We start from the raw sequence: 19814 nt of genomic DNA, 5'->3' as shown, positions 1-19814 counted from the left end.
AACTGAGCCTTCACATCTCATCCTAACAAAAGCCTTCTTCTTCCTCTTGACCAGAGATTCCACTTCCTTCGTAAACCACGGCTCCCGCGCTCTACAGCTTCCTCCCTGCCTGACAGGTACATACTTATCTAGGACACACAGGAGCTTTTCCTTGAATAAGCCCAACATTTCTAATGTGTCTATCCCCTGCAGTTTCCTTCCCCATCCTGTGCTTCCTAAATCTTGCCTAATCACATTGCAATTGCCTTTCCCCCAGCTGTAACTCTTGCCCAGTGGTATACACCTATCTCTTTTTATCACTAAAGTAAACATAACAATTGTGTTCGCTATCTCCAAAAGTGCTCACCTACTTCCAAGTCTAACACCTGGCTGGGCTCATTACCCAGTACCAAATCTAAATGTGGCTTCGCCCCTTGTTGGCCTGTCTACATACTGTATCAGGAAGCCCTCCTGCACACAGGACAAAAACTGACCCATCTATAGTACTCATACTATAGTGTTCCCAGTCAATATTTGGAAAGTTTAAGTCCCTCATGGCAACTACCCTGTCTCTCTCACTCCTATCAAGAATCATCTTTGCTATCCTTCCCTCTACATCTCTAGAACTATTCAGAAGCCCAAAGAAAACTCCTAACAGTTTGACCTCTCCTTTCTAACTTCAGCCCATACTGCCTCAGTTGATGAGTCCCCAAACATCCTTCCTGCAATTGTAATACTGTTCTTGACCAACAATGCTACACCTCCCCCTCTTTTACCATCTTCTCTGTTCTTACTGAAACATCTAAATCCTGGAACCTGCAACAACCATTCCTGTCCCTGTTCTACCCATATCTCCGAAATGGCCACAACATCGAAGTCCCAGGTACCAACCCATACTGCAAGTTCACCCACCTTATTCCAGATGCTCCTGGTGTTGAAGTAGACACACTTCAAACCAACTTCTTGCTTGCCGGTACCACCTTGCATCCCTGAAACTTGATTTCAGACCTTCCGACCCTCAACCTTTCCTATACTTGAACTACAATTTTGGTTCCCATCCCCCTGCTGGATTAGTTTAAACCCACCCCAATAGCCTTAGTGAATTTCCCCCCCAGGATATTGGTACCCCTCTGGTTCAGATGAAGACCATCTTGCTTGTAGAGGTCCCACCTACCCTCAATTATCCAAGAATCCAAAACCTTCCCTCCTGCATCATCCCTGTAGCCACGTGTTCAACTCCTCCCTCTCCTTATTCCTCGCCTCACTAGCACGTGGCACAGGCAACAAACCAGAGACAGAGACAACAACTCTGTTAGTCCTAGCTCTAAGCATCTATCCTAGCTCCTTGAATTTCTGCCTTAAATCTCCATCTCTCTTCCTACCTATGTCGTTGATGCCTACGTGGACCATGAATTGGGGCTGCTTCTCCTCCCCCTTAAAGGATCCCAAAAACACGATCAGAGACATCACAAACCCTGGCAGCTGGGAGGCAACACACCAATTGTGAGTCTCTCTCGTCCCCACAGAACCTCCTATCTGTCCCCCAAACTATGGAGTCCCCAATGACTACTGCTCTGCTCCTCTTCCCCCTTCCCTTCTGAGCAGAGACAGACTCTGTGCCCCTGTGCAGGTTCCCTTTCCGTCCCCTGACTGTAACCCATCTGCCTTTTTCTTGTACCTGAGGAGTGACTACCTCCCTGTAACTCTTCTCAATAATCCCCTCTGCCTCCCGAATGATCCGAAGTTCATCCAGCTCTACCTCCAGTTCCCTAACTGGGTTTTCGTGGAGCTAGGGTTGGGTGCATTTCCCACAGATGTAGTCAGCTGGGATATTAGTGGTGACCCTTATCTCCCACATTCTGCAGGAGGAACATTCAACTGCCCTCACCTCCATTCCCACTATTCTAAATTCCCAAAGAAATGGTTGAAAAAAAAAGGAATAAAATATAAACTTGTTACCTTACCAATCTGTAGCACAGAACTTTTTTTTTTGGTTCGAGGAGGGAGGATGGATGGGAGACACTACCCAAGTAGTGTTTTGGGTAACGCAACCACACAAATATATGACTTCCCAGAAGTCCTTCGCTCCTCCCTCGCACCTCTAGGCAAATTTTCCAGCCTCAATCAGTTTTGAAAGCATCATAGGAGATTCAAAATATTAACTGCTTTTCTCTCCATAGATGCAGAATTTCTTCAGCATTTTCTGTTTTTATTTACTCTGAATAAGAAGCTGAATTCAGGAATTCCTTGAATACTAAACAAGGAGGCAGCTCCAGAAGATATAACAAGCCTCCAATTCTCAGTGTGTGGGAATGCAAAAGCTTGCACTGCATTAATCTTGCCACTGGAGTAGAAAATGTACTCGTATGTATTGAATTTATGAAAATGCATTCAAAATGTAGTGTTGAAATTGCTTGCTTGGACCAAAGTATAATCTGTTCATGAACAAAATATGACGACAATCTATGGTGAATATTCTTTCAAATATGGATAAGAAACTTTAGTTGCTTTCGGGACTTTAAATTTGATTATTTGAGGGATTGGTAAGTTTAGGTTCTTTCAGACATGGGACTTTGTTTTTGAAATTTGATCAGACTGGCATAGTTTACATTCTACAGACATTACATACCTATCGGAGGCAAATCTTCTGCACAGGAAAGTGTTCTGAAACTCAAAATCATGCATCATTTATAAGAAATGGACTACCTTCTTAATATCAAATATACAATATTACATGATTCATGGGATCTTTAAAAGATTATTTAATGAATATACCACAATAACTTTGATGTGTTATATGGCTATCATCCAAAACTTGGATAATCTATGTTGTATTATATCTCAACGGTAGCTGCTTCTAGGACTAATTCTACTAATATTGCTTATATTATTAATCAAATTAAATGGCCAAAGAAATTAGAGTACGAATACATGAAACAAAATTTTATAGGGCAGGGTAAAGGATTTCAAAAATTCATTGCCTGTCATTTCCCCACTCCCATAGTTTTACTTACTCTTGCAAGTTGTCTTAAATATTTTTTCGAGCACTACTGGTGTGATTAGTTGCAGAGTGTTGCAGTTCCTGTGAAATACCATTTATGTAATCAGTCTTTCTACCACCATTTGTGCTGAGGTTTGCTGAGAAAGTGATTAATCCTCATGTTTTGCTGTTGAGCAAATTCCCCTTAGATTAGATTCTGCACAAAATATGTATGCAGCCTAAATTCAATGATCTAGTTCTTGATACATTATCAAACAGGGACTAAGTAACAAGGACACAGCTATGCAGCTTCATAATTAGAGGCATTTGAGTCTCTAAGGACTATTACAATACTACGTATGACCACGGAGCACTTGATTCTATCCTTTGTCTTCATGAGGACATATCCTTCTGTTATACTTAGCTTATTGCTTCAAAACATTTGTATTGTTGCAGCCCTTAGAATCATAGGGGTTTACAGCATGGAAGTAGGCCCTTTAGCCCAACTTTTCTAAGCCACTGAGTTTCCATAATTAGTCTCGTCTCATTTGTCTGCGTTTGTAATGCACAAGAATATCACCTACTGCGTCAATTATTCTCAGTAACACTATAATGTATGGGTAAAATCATGTGACCAAAGGGATAGCATTGGTGTGTTGGGATGTGTTGTGATCATCAAGGGTTGGCATGCTGACCTCTTCAATTCAGCTGTTTAGTCTAAATTTGACAAGGCCTCCCAACGGGCTGGGACACTACCACTGTGCTACAATGGGGCCCCTGGAGCTATTTTACACTCAAATGAGCATTAATTGGATCATTAAGACTTTTGCCTATTTGGAAGGAAGTTCTATCTCAGATTGGCTTGTAGCTGTCTAGTCCCAGCGGCCCCAGATTGGAGTTGTGGCCACTTGTTGGAACTACAAGCAGAGCCGCTGACAAGTCACAGGAAGAGATTGAGGGAGCTAGGATTGGGGGAGGAGGGTTGAGGGGTGGGTGTGGAGGAGTGTTGAGAGGTGCTGAGTATGAGAGGTCTAAAGGACGAATGCCCAGGGTATTGCAGTGCTCCCAGTAGATAGATGAAATTGCCTTCTTTGTTCTGTGACACCAAATCACTCAGCAATACACACTGGCTACATATCTGGCCATGGCCTGCCTCTATTGTGGGCAAAAATGTAGCATGTACTGGCTGGAGGAGCACTTTAGATGCAGTAAAGTAAGAAACCCATTGATAGAAGACAGCTCTGCATCCTAAGGTTTTGAGAGTAATCTTTTCAAGGATTAATTTCTAGTTGTGATTTATTTATTCATATTTTAATTCAAAGTACGCGCTGTCTAATCTTTTCTTTGACACATCCTCTTATCATTTTCTGAGTTTGAAGCCAAGGAACAAAAAGGACCAACCACTACACTACTTCAAATGATTTTAATGTATTCAGCTGTAGAAGCAGGTCGACATAAGTGCTTTGAAATTCCATTATGAATGCCACGCTGAGTTCCAAACTCTTATGATTAGATTCCCTACAGTGTGGATACAGGCCCTTTGGCCCAACCAGTCCACACCAACCCTCCAAAGAGTAACCCACCCAGACCCATTTCTTTCTGACTAATGCAACTAACACCATGGGTAATTTAGCATGGCCAATTCACCTGGCCTGCACATCTTTGGACCATGGGAGGAAACCCATGCAGACACAGGGAGAATGTAAACTCCACACAGACAGTTGCCCAAGGCTGGTATTGAACCTGGGACGCTGGTGCTGTGAGGCAGCAGTGCTAACCATTGAGCCACCGTGCTGCCCGTATAATAGTTTCAGTTTAGAGTGCTTTGGATGGAACAGTCAAGGGAACTGTAATTTTGTTTTGATTTAGAGTTTTATGAACCATTATTAAGGAAGTTATTTTCAATGATTATTTATAAGACTGTCAAATAAACAATTAAAAGTATTGATTTTTTTTTTACAAGTCATGTTTGATTGACAGAGCTCTGAAGGGTATTAAAGCACTTTGGAAAGAGACTATTGATTGGCTGTTTATTCAACTTGACAGTTTCATAAGCATCTCAAAGTCTTTTTCAAATGTTATTGTTGAATCATGATACCTGATCATAGTGGATGTTGGGTGATTGAGAAGGGTGGAGTGGAGGGAATATGGAACAAGTTGAGGTCAGAGAGGTGAGGGCTAGTGTACCTAACTTTTAATTACAGAACTAAGCTGATGTGCCAATATGTGTGTCTTTTAGCCTCCCTGCCTCAGCATCTTGTGCCTGTTACCTCACCTGCTTCAGGAGGCAACAGCTTTGAAGATGGCTTATAACGTGGTCATCTACAGAGCAGGAGACAGTATTGGAAATGGTCAGACTCATGGTTCCCGCTTTAAAGAAAAATCTGGAGCAACCCTATTACTTGTGGCAAAAAAAAAACCTCAAACAAATTTCTTGAATGATTCTGAATAAATACTAAAGGCAAAACTAACATATTGGGGTAGAACATATACTTCATGCAATCAGGGAAGTATGTAGAGGATGCGCTTGACTTTCTTTGGTTAGAGGAGCTCCATGTTTCTGCTGAAGCTAATCTGTATAATCATAAATGTAAAAGCAACTATGAACTACCATAATCAGGTAATGTAGAATAGAATGTAGTAGTTCCTTTATTGTTTCTTTCCATCAAGAGAGTTGTAAGTGTCATATTTTGGTGCAATTTAATTACTTTTGCTGAAATTCAGCTATGCTTAACATTTTACTCAGGGTCTGGTTCCACGAGCGCAACAATTTTTGATCATTGAAAGTGATCGAGAAACAACAGTATTGAACAATTTAATTATTTCATTGGTGTACAATAGTAGTTTTATATATTTAAAACATTTTAATACGATCAACTGGTATTCATCACTTATGAAAATGTACAATCTGAAGAGTCTTCTGGAACCAGTAATGCAATACAAGCACTACCTGGAACCCTTCAAGAATTAGAGATGTTTTTTTCTTGCCAAGGTCCTTATGTTATTAAACTAGGTGAGGCTGATTGCAGTCTTCACCATTAACCCTTTCCAAACCATTACTTTAAACAAGTGGTTCCTAACCTTCTCAGTATCAAGGAACACTTCAATGAGACAAATAATTCCATAATATGCAATTTACTCAAATGCCACAAGTACTGAAATTTACTAAGCCATAGTAAAAATGGACATACTGGATGATCAGTGAGGCTTCCCCACAGCGTCTTCTTACCCCCGTCACCTCAGTCCGCACCAATCCTGCAGACGCCCAATTATGGGAAAGAAGCCCAGTCACTGGTAGCAGCAGCTGCCCCCCCACCATGCCAGGCTTGGATGAGGCAATAACCCTAACCCCAACCCCTCGCTCCCAGACTCCACTCCAAAAGACGCTAGTTCTGCATGTTGCAACTACTGAACTCACCCATGCTCTTGGCTTCTCCCTGGTGCAGCCCTGACAACCTATAATACGTGTGTCATCTGATTGGCTGAACTCAGCAAAGGAGACAGACTCACCAGCTCTGCACACTAAGTGACAGCACCATGCACCAGATGCTGGGAACTGGCCCCCACCTCTACACGCGCACACATACCCCATGCACAGAGTGACAGTGCTATTCATCAGACACTGGCCACTGTTCCCCCACTTGCAATAGGGGCACCTAGTGTCAGCTGCTAATATGGCACTGCTCCAGTGTGCTATGGCATGCTAAATGAAAATGCACAGACATCAAAACCAACAAGCATAATCTATAAAATATTGCAATTTTGGCCTAAGTGACTAATTTTGAGAGTGGGGTCAGATTGGAAAAAAAAGTGAATCTTAAACCAGCGTTAAAGGTTGAAGAAAATAAATTTCTGAAGTGCAGCTGGAGATGGGCAATAAATATTGGCACACCCAGCAACAAACACATCCCATGAGTAACTGAAAAAACAATAAACATGGTTTGGTTTGTTTTGAGATGGAACACAATTAGATTTAAAACTATTTAATCTTTCACACTTGTTTGATTAATTGGACTGGAAAGTGTGGACTGTGGAAGGAAGCAAAAATCTGTCAGATAAACAATTGCACAAACTGAGAGAGAGTTCAAAAGCAAAGTCAAACTTCGAGAATATAATTATATTCAAATTCTGTTAGTTTGCAGTCACCTTTTTGACTCAATTAAATTTGCATTATCCAGCATTAAATCTCAAATAGTTTGACACAGGAGGTGGTTCTGCATGATTTAAATTTTAATTAATGGGATAATTCAAACTTGCTAAATTTGAATTAAAATGCTAGTCTACCGTTACATAAAAAAGTTGATCATGTTTCAAACCACAACTCCAAGGGAATTTGTCTTGAAGGGGTTCACTTCATATTCTTTTATGGCATTTTTCAGTTAACTGAATTATGTATACTTTAATAGAAGATGCAATCTATTGTAACAAAGTAGAGACATTGCAATGCTTACTTTCATACAATTTCAAACAGGAGAAAATATTCTGAATTGACCAGGATAGTTTGAATTATAAATGATATTGGATATGCCTATTCAAGGAATCCAACCAGATACTCTAAACTCAGACAACATTAGACTATTAACGCTGAAACAAAAATGAATAAGAAAAATAACCAAAATTTAATCTTTTAGATAACTGCTAAAAAGGTGGAGCGAGGAGGGGAGTGATAATGTTAAAGGCTCAAAAAAAAATTCCAAAGCTTAAAAGCCTAGATGACTGGGAACATGGCTGTCAATGTTGAGCTAACAGTGGCAGATTTGCCAAAATCTAGCATTTTGGAAGGGTTATAGGGCTGGTGAGATTGTAAAGAGGTAGGAATTTCAATTGGCAAGAATTGTAAATTGAAGAATTCAGGGATTGCAATATTGATCAACAAGAACAGGGGGTGATAAGGGAAGTTAGAAACGGACAATACTATTTTGTAGAGTTGAAGTTTACCAAATATTGAAGACAGGTTAATGGAGCGATGCTTTGACAATGGAATTTCGAATTTAAAATGAGAAGTTGAACAGAAATGTATCACTGAATGATGTTATAGATTTAAAGACAATGACAGAGGGATTTTTATTTAATGTTGTAGTTTGCATTTTAAGACGGAGTGCATGGAGGTCATTGATGTTTACTAGCTAGTTCAGCATAGAATGCAGAGATTTAAATGAGCTTACATTAATAAGGTTTAAGGTGAGATGCCAGAGAGCTTTGGAATTATTGAGCCTGGAAATTTAAAAGCATGAACGAGGATTGCAATGTCTAATCGGCAAGCAATATTTATGAAGCAACACCAGATTGTGATGGAGAAAAAATGGAAATCAAAGTTTGAGCCGGAGTCAAATATGACTCCAAGAATGGGAAAAGAGTGAACAAATAGCAAAGTAAAAAAAGTTGGTGTCTTCCCATCGCAAATTCTTTCACTTGACAAAATATGGCTTTAAGTAGCTTTAATCTTTAGATCAACTTTCTACAGCTAGAGATTAATTTTTAATTGGGCCTCAGTTGACTGGATGACTGGTTTGCAATGCAGTGATGCCAACAGGAGAGGATTCAATCCCCACACCAGCCGAGATAAACAGGAAGGACCCTCCTTCTTAGCCTTTCCCTTCACTGGAGGTGTGGTGACTCTCAGGTTAAATGAGAGAGTACCCGATGGTAACTTTAATAAATTCTACATATATCAGACAACAATAAAATATAAATGAGCTTAATATTTATCTGTTACTGTTAATTGATTGTCAAAGACTTGTCTCACACAATCAACGAACCATTTGGACACATGAAAACAGAACAGGGTGTTATTTCCCCCCCTCCATTTTGATCACATACTGTAAACATGTTTAATTGTCATGTATGACCTTTTCATAATACATTTGCCCTTTTCTAGATTCTGCAGATGAAAGTAAACCTTCTGAAAGTGCCCAACATGAAGAAGTTAAAGATGATGAAAAGAAGGCCACCGAGGAAAATGCCTGAAGATGCAAGGTCCCTAGCCCCAGCTACTCTCTCCCCTTTGATGTGTGGACCATTCCCCATATGGCTAAAGGCGGGAAAGTTTTCCAGTCAAACAGTGTGGCTTAATTTAAATGTTCTTGGTGTTGTTCTGGCAGTTTGATGACCATCATTTGGAATTCTTGCACTGTACAAATTTTCTCTGGCTCTCTGTTTCACTGTATGCAATGTTATTTTAAGAAGTAAAAATGTAAGTGAAAATGGTATCCTTTAAATGTGATGGGAATGAATATACATTTGTTTTGAGAATAAAGCAAAGTGCCAATTATTGGTGGGTAAGGCCTCATTGAGATCCCAACCTTGGGGTTATTTATTTTAAAACACACAATCTCCATCTAATTGATTCAAATAACAAATGTTTAATTGCAATCTAACTAATTAAGCCTCCTTTCAGTTTATCTAATGATTCATGTATATTTGATTATGTCACTGCCTCAACGTTATACAGAATTGTGCTGATGACATATGTTTGTTGCATGACTTTTAACAGAATGACATTATGCATTGATCATTTAATTGCTATCAAACGATAGTCTGTGACTATAAAATTTTGTGATTAACTGACTTGAATATTCCTCTTCCTGTTCTGTGCTGTCCTACATTTTGCTGCAATCTTTTTGTCAGTTCAGAAGATGTCTGCAGATGACCTTCATTATTTAGCTGTGAATTGCAAAAAAAAAACCCTCTAATATTAATGGCAAAGGCTAACATTCCCACTCTTTGTATTTCATAAGAGGAAATACTGCACAAAAATTTAAAGGTTGTATGAAAATTGTGGGAGCAGATAGAAAAAAGAAAGAAAAAACAGCTAATAGGTCAGGGCAGAATTTAACACATTGGACAAGTTGACTATTTTGCATTGGGGTGTATGTATTTTCTGATTTTTATGGGTTATACCTCGTTTTGCATATACTTATTGCCTCTGTGCATCAAATACCAATCAAAAAGCATGTGATTTCAGAGTAGCACATTTTATTCATTGACAGAGATTCACAATTTTACAAAGGACTATATTTTGTGTGACACTTGAATTCGAGTGTCATCAAGGGCACAAATGCATGGAAGGATTGTTCTCTGCTGTTAAATCTCATGAATCTGAAAGAGGTTTCTAATTCCAGATATTCCAACTCTATAATTTAGTACACATTCAGGAAGAGAAGAGAAAAATAAGCATTTCATTTACAACAGTGCTAACTTCTGTGGAAACTGTCAAGTAATATTATTGAGAGGAAACGTATTCACTTGCTGCCTTAATTTCAGGTCCTCATGCCATTCCAAAGACACATTAATCATTCCATGAAGCATGCATAAAGGAACTAGCAAGAGCATTGTTCTGGAAGTGGGCAGCTAGAGAAAGGGAGGGAGCTCTTCCTTTCACAAACATTACATTCATTTAATGAGTAAGCTTTTTTTCACCTTTAAGAAACTGCCAGAGGACACTGCAAGGCCTGAAATCTAAAATTATGTCAGTATCTAAGACAAAGTTAGTCACAAATCATTCCATTTTGTTTGACCTCTCAAACCACAAAAACGTACTTACAAAAATACAAGATTGGAACTGCCCGACAGGGCTGTTGATGACGGATGAACCAGTGGAAATAGCCACCATAAAATTTATCATAACAGTTGAGAGAAAAAAAAAAATCACATTATGAAAAAAGTTTCATAACAATTATCAAAATTTTACACTTTCAAACTTGATCCACACTGCTATCTGCAAACTTTGATAACATTGATTAAATGAGAATTTTTGACAACTTAAATAGAATATCACATTTGTGCGAAGTAGAAAGTCTCATATCGATATGGATTCTCTTTAATAAAAGGGTTGTGTTAAAGCAGGTTGGAAAAATGCACCGTAGCAGTTACACATCACAAGGCAGATAATGATAATAAAATATGAAAGTAATTAACTAAAAAAAAATCCTTAAGTAATTCCTTTTACTTTATTCATGCTAATAATGTGGAATTGGTTCAAAAGTCATATGTCCTGTAAAAGTCAAAATCAAAAATGAAAATTAAAGTTATTAATGTGAAACAATTCAGACTTCAGGCAAAACAGAAAGTATCCTTCACCCAGTAATTGGCCCTCTAGCTGCAGTTGATGTTTGTCTTCGTGTGCACCCTGGTAACAAATTGTAGAATAGAGTCTAGTGTCAAGGAGCTGCTTGATAAATAGAATTGCAACTTTCTCCAGCCCTCCTGTCCAAAGGTGCATGTCTAGAATGAGATGCAAGGCAGTCTCTTCACCATCACAGCTGTTTCAATGGCAGCCTGCAGTGTTGCACATCTTCTTCAGAACATTCCTTTGCAGAGAAGGTCTCGAAGTACTAGATGTAGTGAGGCTGGTGGTGAGAGAGCTCTCCCCACCAGATTGGTCACGTATGCCTGAAGTCTCTGCACCACTGCAGAAAAGAAACTTAGTAAAAATATTCCCATTTCCACTTACATTATCTGCTGGTATTTTACTTTAAGAAGAATTCTAAATCTACTTATTTGGAAGGTGACAAACTGATGCTAACTCTCCTATCATGAATGAAGTTCTAAAGCAAATGCTTGAGGGGTAGATTCTTTCAGTTAATTGTTCCTTCTCTGGCAAGTGCCATGATAATAATGCAATTCTTGCAAAGCTGTGTCAATTACCTTACTGTCTAAATTTTCAACTTTCAACTAAGTGATTTAATTTAATTGTTTCAGATTTACATAGGACCACATTCATTTACTTGCAGTTCAGTACAACTCAGGCAGAAAAGGAACTTCACTAGATAACATGACTTAGTTCAATACTGAACTGATGCTAAGTTATTGTATTAAGCACAAAAAAAGTCAATCTATATTTGGCATTGCAAACTATGGGATGAATGTAACATCACAAAATAGTACTAAATTGGAAACGAATTGCAAACAATGTCATAATAAAATTGGACATATAATTAGAACATTAAAAACCACTTCATCCAGTTTCTCCGTAGACACTATTTAACCAAGTAAATTATTAAATTTTGTGACATTTCATATTGTTAATATCACACTCTGGAATCATATTATCAATGATGCACATTGGCAACCAATATTTTTTACCTGACATAGTAATTGGACATTTTCTCAGTTACAAAGTTTTTAATATGTATTGACAACAAAACTCATGAAATTTTTTTGCTACCGGTCCATTCTTTAATTTATGCAAATTTGAACATAGAAAATACTAATTCAGATTTACCTATGTTGATGGTAATTGTGTGCCATGAATACAACCAAAGTTATCACCATATTGTCCAGTTGCAAAGCTAGTATCCTTTTCTGGAATAACTAGCCTGTCACTTTGATTAGATTGTCAAACTTTTTGAAACAGTTCCACTTTTCTATTACACCAATATCTAAACACAATTGTTTTGTGCAGCAATTGTACCATTTGAAACATGTATTAAAAGGAAACAAGCCCTCTGGAAAAGAAAAGCCTATTTAGGCCAACAAATTGTTATTATCTACTTAATCTTCTATAAGAAATATAGAAGATTAACATGAAAAGTCTTGAAGGCACAAAACATTCTACTTTTCTTGGTAACATAGGTAAGTATTAAACACTTTGTTAATCTTAGCACAGATAGATTTTTTGATATAATAGCAAGTTTATTGTACCTCAGCATGTAGGCAGATCACACTAAATCATTATATCTGTTTCATACATACCACCAAAAGCTTTCACTGCAAGCAATCATTTCCACTTCAGTATATGTCAGACCTTTAGCAGGATGACATTTGCTTTATTGTGTCCTTGGGCAAAATAATGTCATCTACTTGGATATTTTCAATGCTCACTATTACTTAGTCTTATAGCTGCCTTAGAGAAGACAGTTGTTCATAATACCAGAACTTAATTGCCTTTTGCTTGATTGTCCTGCAAGGTTACTTGTTGAACACTGTTGTCACTAATTGGAGTTAATAGGGGATTGAATTAACAAAAAAATTCAGCCTGTTTTAATAATGTTCTTGGCCCCAGGGTAAAAGCAGTTAACACATACACAAAGTAGAATGTGATTTCAAATGTCATACCAAGCAACAACATTGTTATTTAAAAAAGATGTTTTTAACCTACCATTTTTGAGATAAACACAAATCACAGGAAACATTTAATAGTGTTCTTGAAGAGACTTTTTATAATGCTGTATCAATGTACTCGTAATTATCAATGTGAGCATGTTATGCCTTGCCATTTGGATAGTTCACAAAGCTTTTGCCAGACCAAAAACTATTGCATTTTATGTCTTCTTAGAATGATATAGTTACAGAGCTAGCAAGAACTAAATACAAAAGAAACCTGTAATTATTAAGTGACCACCTTCCAATTTTAATCAGGTGGTCTCTTAATCCTCACCAAGACTGAATTTTTCCATGGTTAGATTATTAGAAGTGGGTGTATTTTGTAGCACATATATTTCCTATTAGTCTAAGTAGCAATTTGCAGGTTTTACTCATCAAAACAGAGCAAAGGGGACCACTACAGTTATTAGTATGCAGCCATTAACCATGTTAGTATGTAATTGCTTAGTAAAGGCTCCACTCGCTACCAGACATGTGGCAAGAGTAGTGAGATTGGTGAAACAGGCCATTGAATGCAGATGACTGCTGAACAAAAATTACTGCTTGTTGGGGAGGGATTTTTTTAAAAAAACGGGGACACATGCAGGCCTGTTTTAATTGGTTTAGAACTCTCGGTCACTATCTTTTTTAACTGTGCTAAGGGAGTGTCCAGATTCTTTATGCATGCTGGTCATAGGTTTCAAACTGTACTAATGTTGTATTTGCTAGAGCTGTACTTTTGACTTGGAACTAATTGATGCTTCGGCTAAAAAGTTTTTAAAAGGCTGCATGTATATTTCCAACTATCTTGCCAGAAAACAAAACTCCAACAGTTAAAACCTGTTGGTGGTGCAAATGCAAAGGCCCATTTTCATTTGGTTTTCCTCCTTATATATGGAATGGGTCTAAAGTAATGAAATGAGATGTGGAAGCCATCATTAGCCACCTTATATGTCATGTTGTCTTCTTTATCTTTTGTCTCTTTAATTGTATATTTGTGGAATGTAATTATACTACATAGAAACCCTTCCACTCACTGGTTGATATTTAGAATCCACATATGGTGCTAATTGGACTTCAAGAATATGCAAATCAAATTAGTGAAAATTTGGTGATTAATGAATATAATAAAGTGAAAGTCGAAGTGCACAGATTTTAGTAAATCGAATTGACCGTGATGAACTCCAATGTTAATCATTTGTGAAAGTGAAATCTCAGACAAAGTACAATTCTTGGTGTGTTAAATGTTACCCATCCACAGAGCATGAAGTTTGTAGTTGGAAGCATACATTTCTTTCAGCCTTACAATGCATTTTTTTTTAAATTGCCTTCCTGCCTACTTGATTGGCCACTGCCTTACGCAATCCTGATCTACTTGCTTGGTGCTGTTGAGTCCTTGTGATGTTCTGTAGTGCTTGATTGCTGGTATTTTTGGACTGGTAAATTATTTTTACTCAGCAGTAATAATATTCTGAATTTGTGAGTGTGTGTAATTGGTGTGGCATCTAAGATGGCTGATGCAGAATGTGGCCTGCCTTTTTTTCACAAAATGTCAGAGAGACAGTGGGGAGAATGAAAAAAAATAAAAGTCACCAGTCTTCACAAAATTTGAGTCTTTGGTGTTTCCTTTTCATGTGTAACTTCTTAAAACATTAAAATGCGCACACACACAAATGCTGGATTGTCACAGAGAGTGTAATGATATTGTCAGTAAATTGTATAACTTTAGTATAAAGTATAGGAAATAAAATGGAGAAATGACTGTGGTAGCATTATCATTTATCAATTGAACACAACATTTATAATGTTAATGCAAGATTACCAACATCTGGATTTCTGTATCTTGGACCAGATCTCTAAGCCTGTCAGGAACTTGCCAGAGTCACTAAAATAATTATGCAGTAGGAGGAGCTTCTTCCATGAAACTTGATAACCTAGGAAGGCCTTGATCAATTTAAGTGATTCAGATATGGTCATTCAGAGATTGCTGTGCTAACCACCCCTTCTCTTAGGGAGTGTTTTCATGACTTGATGAGGTAATTCTTTGAGGAGAAAGTGAGGTCTGCAGATGCTGGAGATCAGAGCTGAAAATGTGTTGCTGGTCAGGCAGCATCCAGGGAACAGGAGAATCGACATTTCGGGCATAAGCCCTTCTTCAGGAATCTTGATGAGGTAATTGTAAACTACAGGGAACTGTTGTGCATCTCTCCTGGCAGTTTTCACCACAGATTGAGAACAGGGCATGCAGTTCTAAATCCAACCTCAACTGAGTGTCAAGAGCCAAGGGTCATGCCACAAACAACTAACAGCAGAGCTATTTTTGATCTTGTGTGTGTAATTAGGTTTAATTAGTAATCTCAATGTAAAAGATCATCAAGGGAAAAGTGAACATAATTCAATCAGATTCCATTCATGTCAAACAGTCACACAGCATAGAAACAGGCCCTTTGGCCAACCAACAAACACAAGGTTATTTTAATGCATTTACTTGTCCATAACCTATTATACCTTGGCATTTTAAGTACTTGTCCAGATGCTTAGATTAGATTACTTACAGTGTGGAAACAGGCCCTTTGGCCCAACAAGTTCACACCGACCCTCTGAATAGCAACCCACCCAGACCCAATCCCCTACATTTGCCCCTGCCCCTAACACTATGGGCAATTTAGCATGGCCAATTCACCTAACTTGCACATTTTTGGACTGTGGGAGGAAACCGGAGCACCCAGAGGAAACCCACACAGACACGGGGAGAACGTGCAAACTCCACACAGGCAGTTGCCTGAGGCAGGAATTGAATCTGGGTCTCTGGCACTGTAAGGTAGCAGTGCCAACCACTGTGCCACCGTGCCGCCCTTCTTAAATGTTGTGTGAGTACATGCCTTCACTACCTGGTAGACAAATCCCTAGGTCCAGATGGGATCTATCCCAGGTTGCTGAGGGAAGTGAGAGAGGAAATAGCTGGGGCTTTAACAGATATCTTTGCAGCATCCATGAAAACAGAGGAGGTCCCAGAGGACTGAAGATTTGCTAATGTTAAGAAGGGTGGCAGGAATAATCCAGTTAATTACAGACCTGTGAGCCTGACATCAGTGGTTGGAAAGCTACTGGAGAAGATACTAAGAGATAGAATATAAACCCTGTGGGAGAAAATGGGCTTATCAATAATAGGCAGCATGGTTTTGTGCAGGGAAGGTCAGGTATTACAAACCTAATAGAATTCTTTGAAGGAGTGACAAAGTTGATTGATGAGGGAAGGGATGTAGATGTCATATACATGGACTTTAGAAAGGTATTTGATAAGGTTCCCATGGTAGGCTGATAAAAAAGGTGAAGCTGCATGGGGTCCGGGGTGTTCTAGTTGATGGATAGAGAACTGGTTGGGCAACAGGAGACAGAGTAGTAGTGGAAGGGACCTTCTCAAAATGGAGACCTGTGGCCAGTGGGGTCCCACAGGAATCTGTGCTGGGACCACTGTTGTTTGTGATATACATAAATGATTTGGAGGAAGGTATAGATTGCCTCAATAGCAATTTTGCAGATGACACTAAGATTGGTGGAGTAGCAGATAGTGAAGGCGACTGTCAGAGAATACAGCAGAATACAGATAGATTGGAGAGTTGAGCAGAGAAATGGCAGATAGAGTTCAATTCTGGCAAATGCGAGGTGATGCATTTTGGAAGACCATAAGACCATAAGACATAGGAGCGGAAGTAAGGCCATTCGGCCTATCAAGTCCACTCCGCCATTCAATCATGGCTGATGGGCATTTCAACTCCACTTACCCGCATTCTCCCCATAGCCCTTAATTCCTTGTGACATCAAGAATTTATCAATTTCTGCCTTGAAGACATTCAGCGTCCCGCCTCCACTGTACTCTGTGGCAATGAATTCCACAGGCCCACCACTCTCTGGCTGAAGAAATGTCTCCGCATTTCTGTTCTGAATTTACCCCCTCTAATTCTAAGGCTGTGTCCATGGGTCCTAGTCTCCTTGCCTAATGGAAACAATTTCCTAGCGTCCACCATCTCCAAGCCATGTATTATCTTGTAACTTTCTATTAGATCTCCCCTTAATCTTCTAAACTCCAATGAGTACAATCCCAGGATCCTCAGCCGTTCCTCATATGTTAGACCTACCATTCCAGGGATCATCCGTGTGAATCTCCGCTGGACACGCTCCAGTGCCAGTATGTTCTTCCTGAGGTGTGGGGACAAAAACTGGACACAGTACTCCAAATGGGGCCTAACCAGAGCTTTATAAAGTCTCAGTAGCACAATAGTGTTTTTATATTCCAATCCTCTTGAGATAATTGACAACATTGCATTCGCTTTCTTAATCACGGACTCAACCTGCATGTTTACCTTTAGAGAATCCTCATCTGGCACTCCCAGATCCCTCTGTACTTTGGCTTTACAAATTTTCTCACTGTTTAGAAAGTATTCCATGCTTCTATTCTTTTTTCCAAAGTGCAAGACTTCGCATTTGCTCACATTGAATTCCATCAGCCATTTCCTGGACCACTCCTCCAAACTGTCTAGATCCTTCTGCAGCCTCCCCACTTCCTCAGTACTACCTGCCTGTCAACCTAACTTTGTATCATCGGCAAACTTCGCTAGAATGCCCCCAGTCCCTTCATCCAGATCATTAATATATAATGTGAACAGCTGCGGCCCCAACACTGAACCCTGCAGGACACCGCTTGTCACCGGCTGCCATTCCGAAAAAGAACCTTTTATCCCAACTCTCTGCCTTCTGTCAGACAGCCAATCCTCAATCCATACCAGTAGCTCACCTCAAACACCGTGGGCCCTCACCTTGCTCAGCAGCCTCCCGTGTGGCACCTTATCAAAGGCCTTTTGGAAGTCTAGGTAGACCACATCCACTGGGTTTCTCCGGTCTAACCTACTTGTCACCTCTTCAAAGAACTCCAACAGGTTTGTCAGGCATGACCTCCCCTTACTAAATCCATGTTGACTTGTTCTAATCCGAGGAGAAAGTGTGGTCTGCAGATGCTGGAGATCAAAGTTGAAACTTTATTGCTGGAACAGTACAGCAGGTCAGGCAGCATCCAGGGAACAGAAGATTCGACGTTTCGGGCACAGGCCCTTCTTCAGGAAGGGCCCCTTGTTCTAATCCGACCCAGCTCTTCCAAGAATTTAGAAACCTCATCCTTAATGATGGATTCTAGAATTTTACCAACAAACGAGGTTAGGCTAATTGGCCTATAATTTTCCATCTTTTGCCTTGATCCTTTCTTGAACAAGGGGGTTACAACAGCGATCTTCCAATCATCCAGGACTTTCCCTGATCCAGTGACTTTTGAAAGATCTCAACCAACGCCTCCACTATTTCCTCAGCCACCTCCCTCAGAACTCTCGGATGTAATCCATCAGGGCCAGGAGATTTATCAATTTTAAGACCTTTTAGCTTTTCTAGCACTTTCTCTTTTGTAATGGCAACCATACTCAACTCAGCCCCCTGACTCCCTTTAATTGTTGGAATTTTACTCATGTCTTCCACTGACGCAAAGTACTTATTAAGTTCTCCTGCTATTTCCTTATCTCCCATCACGAGGCTTCCAGCATCAGTTTGAAGTGGCCCAATGTCTACTCTTGCCTGTCATTTGTTTCTTATGTATTGAAAGAAACTTTTACTATCATTTCTAATATTACTGGCTAGCCTACCTTCCTAATTGATCCTCTCCTTCCTTATTTCTCTCTTTGTTATCCTCTGTTTGTTTTTGTAGCCTTCCCAATCTTCTGATTTCTCAATGCTTTTGGCCACTTTATAGGCTCTCTCTTTTTCTTTGATAGATTTCCTGACTTCCTTTGTCAGCCATGGCTGTCTAATCCCTCCCCGGATAATCTTTCTCTTCTTGGGGACGAACTTCTGTACAGTGTCCTCAATTTTACCCACAAACTCCTGCCATTTTTGCTCTACTGTCTTCCCTGCTAGGCTCTGCTTCCAGTCTATTTTCGTCAGTTCCTCTCTCATGCCCTCATAATTACCTTTATTTAACTGTAACACCATTACATCCGATTTTGCCCTCTCTCTTTCAAACTGCAGACTGAACTCTACCATATTATGATCGCTGCTTCCTAAGTGTTCCCTTACTTTAAGTTTTTTTATAAAGTCTGGTTCATTACATAGCACTAGGTCCAGATTAGCCTGCTCCCTTGTGGGCTCCATGACAAGCTGTTCCAAAAAGCCATCCTGTAAGCATTCCATGAATTCCCTTTCTTTGGATCCACTGGCAACATTATTTACCCAGTACACCTGCATATTGAAGTCTCCCATGATCACTGTGACCTTGCCTTTCTGACATGCCTTCTCTATTTCCCAGTACATGTTGCGCCCCTGAAGGTGCAATTCCAGAGCGAACTGTACAGTAATTGGAAACATCCTGGGGAAAATTGATATACAAAGAGATCTGGGTGTTCAGGCACATTGTTCCCTGAAGGTGGCAACACGGGTCAGTAGAGTGGTCAAGCAGGCATATGAGGAGAAAGTGAGGACTGCAGATGCTGGAGATCAGAGCTGAAAATGTGTTGCTGGAAAAGCGCAGCAGGTCAGGCAGCATCCAAGGAGTAGGAGAATCGACGTTTCAGGCATGAGCCCTTCTTCAGGAATGAGGAAAGTGTTGTCCAGCAGGCTAAGATAAAAGGTAGGGAGGAGGGACTTGGGGGAGGGGCGTCGGAAATGTGATAGGTGGAAAGAGGTCAAGGTGAGGGTGATAGGTCAGACGGGGGTGGGGGCGGAGAGGTCGGGA

General features: G+C 39.7%; 1 protein-coding gene across 1 annotated transcript in view; it reads left to right on the top strand.

The window, feature by feature from the left end:
* The window catches only part of gap43 (growth associated protein 43), a 262147-nt gene extending 247498 nt beyond the window's left edge, over nucleotides 1–14649 (top strand). The window contains exon 3 of the mRNA XM_043700771.1: nucleotides 8838–14649. Within this exon, the coding sequence (XP_043556706.1) occupies nucleotides 8838–8926 (89 nt within the window). The 3' untranslated portion in view covers nucleotides 8927–14649. The remainder of the gene's footprint in view (nucleotides 1–8837) is intronic.
* The last annotated feature ends 5165 nt before the right edge of the window (nucleotides 14650–19814 follow it).

This window comes from Chiloscyllium plagiosum, chromosome 12, assembly GCF_004010195.1.
Source record: "Chiloscyllium plagiosum isolate BGI_BamShark_2017 chromosome 12, ASM401019v2, whole genome shotgun sequence".
Lineage (NCBI taxonomy): Eukaryota > Metazoa > Chordata > Chondrichthyes > Orectolobiformes > Hemiscylliidae > Chiloscyllium > Chiloscyllium plagiosum.
Note: the sequence above shows the minus strand (reverse complement) of the source record. Positions and strands in the feature narration are given on the sequence as shown.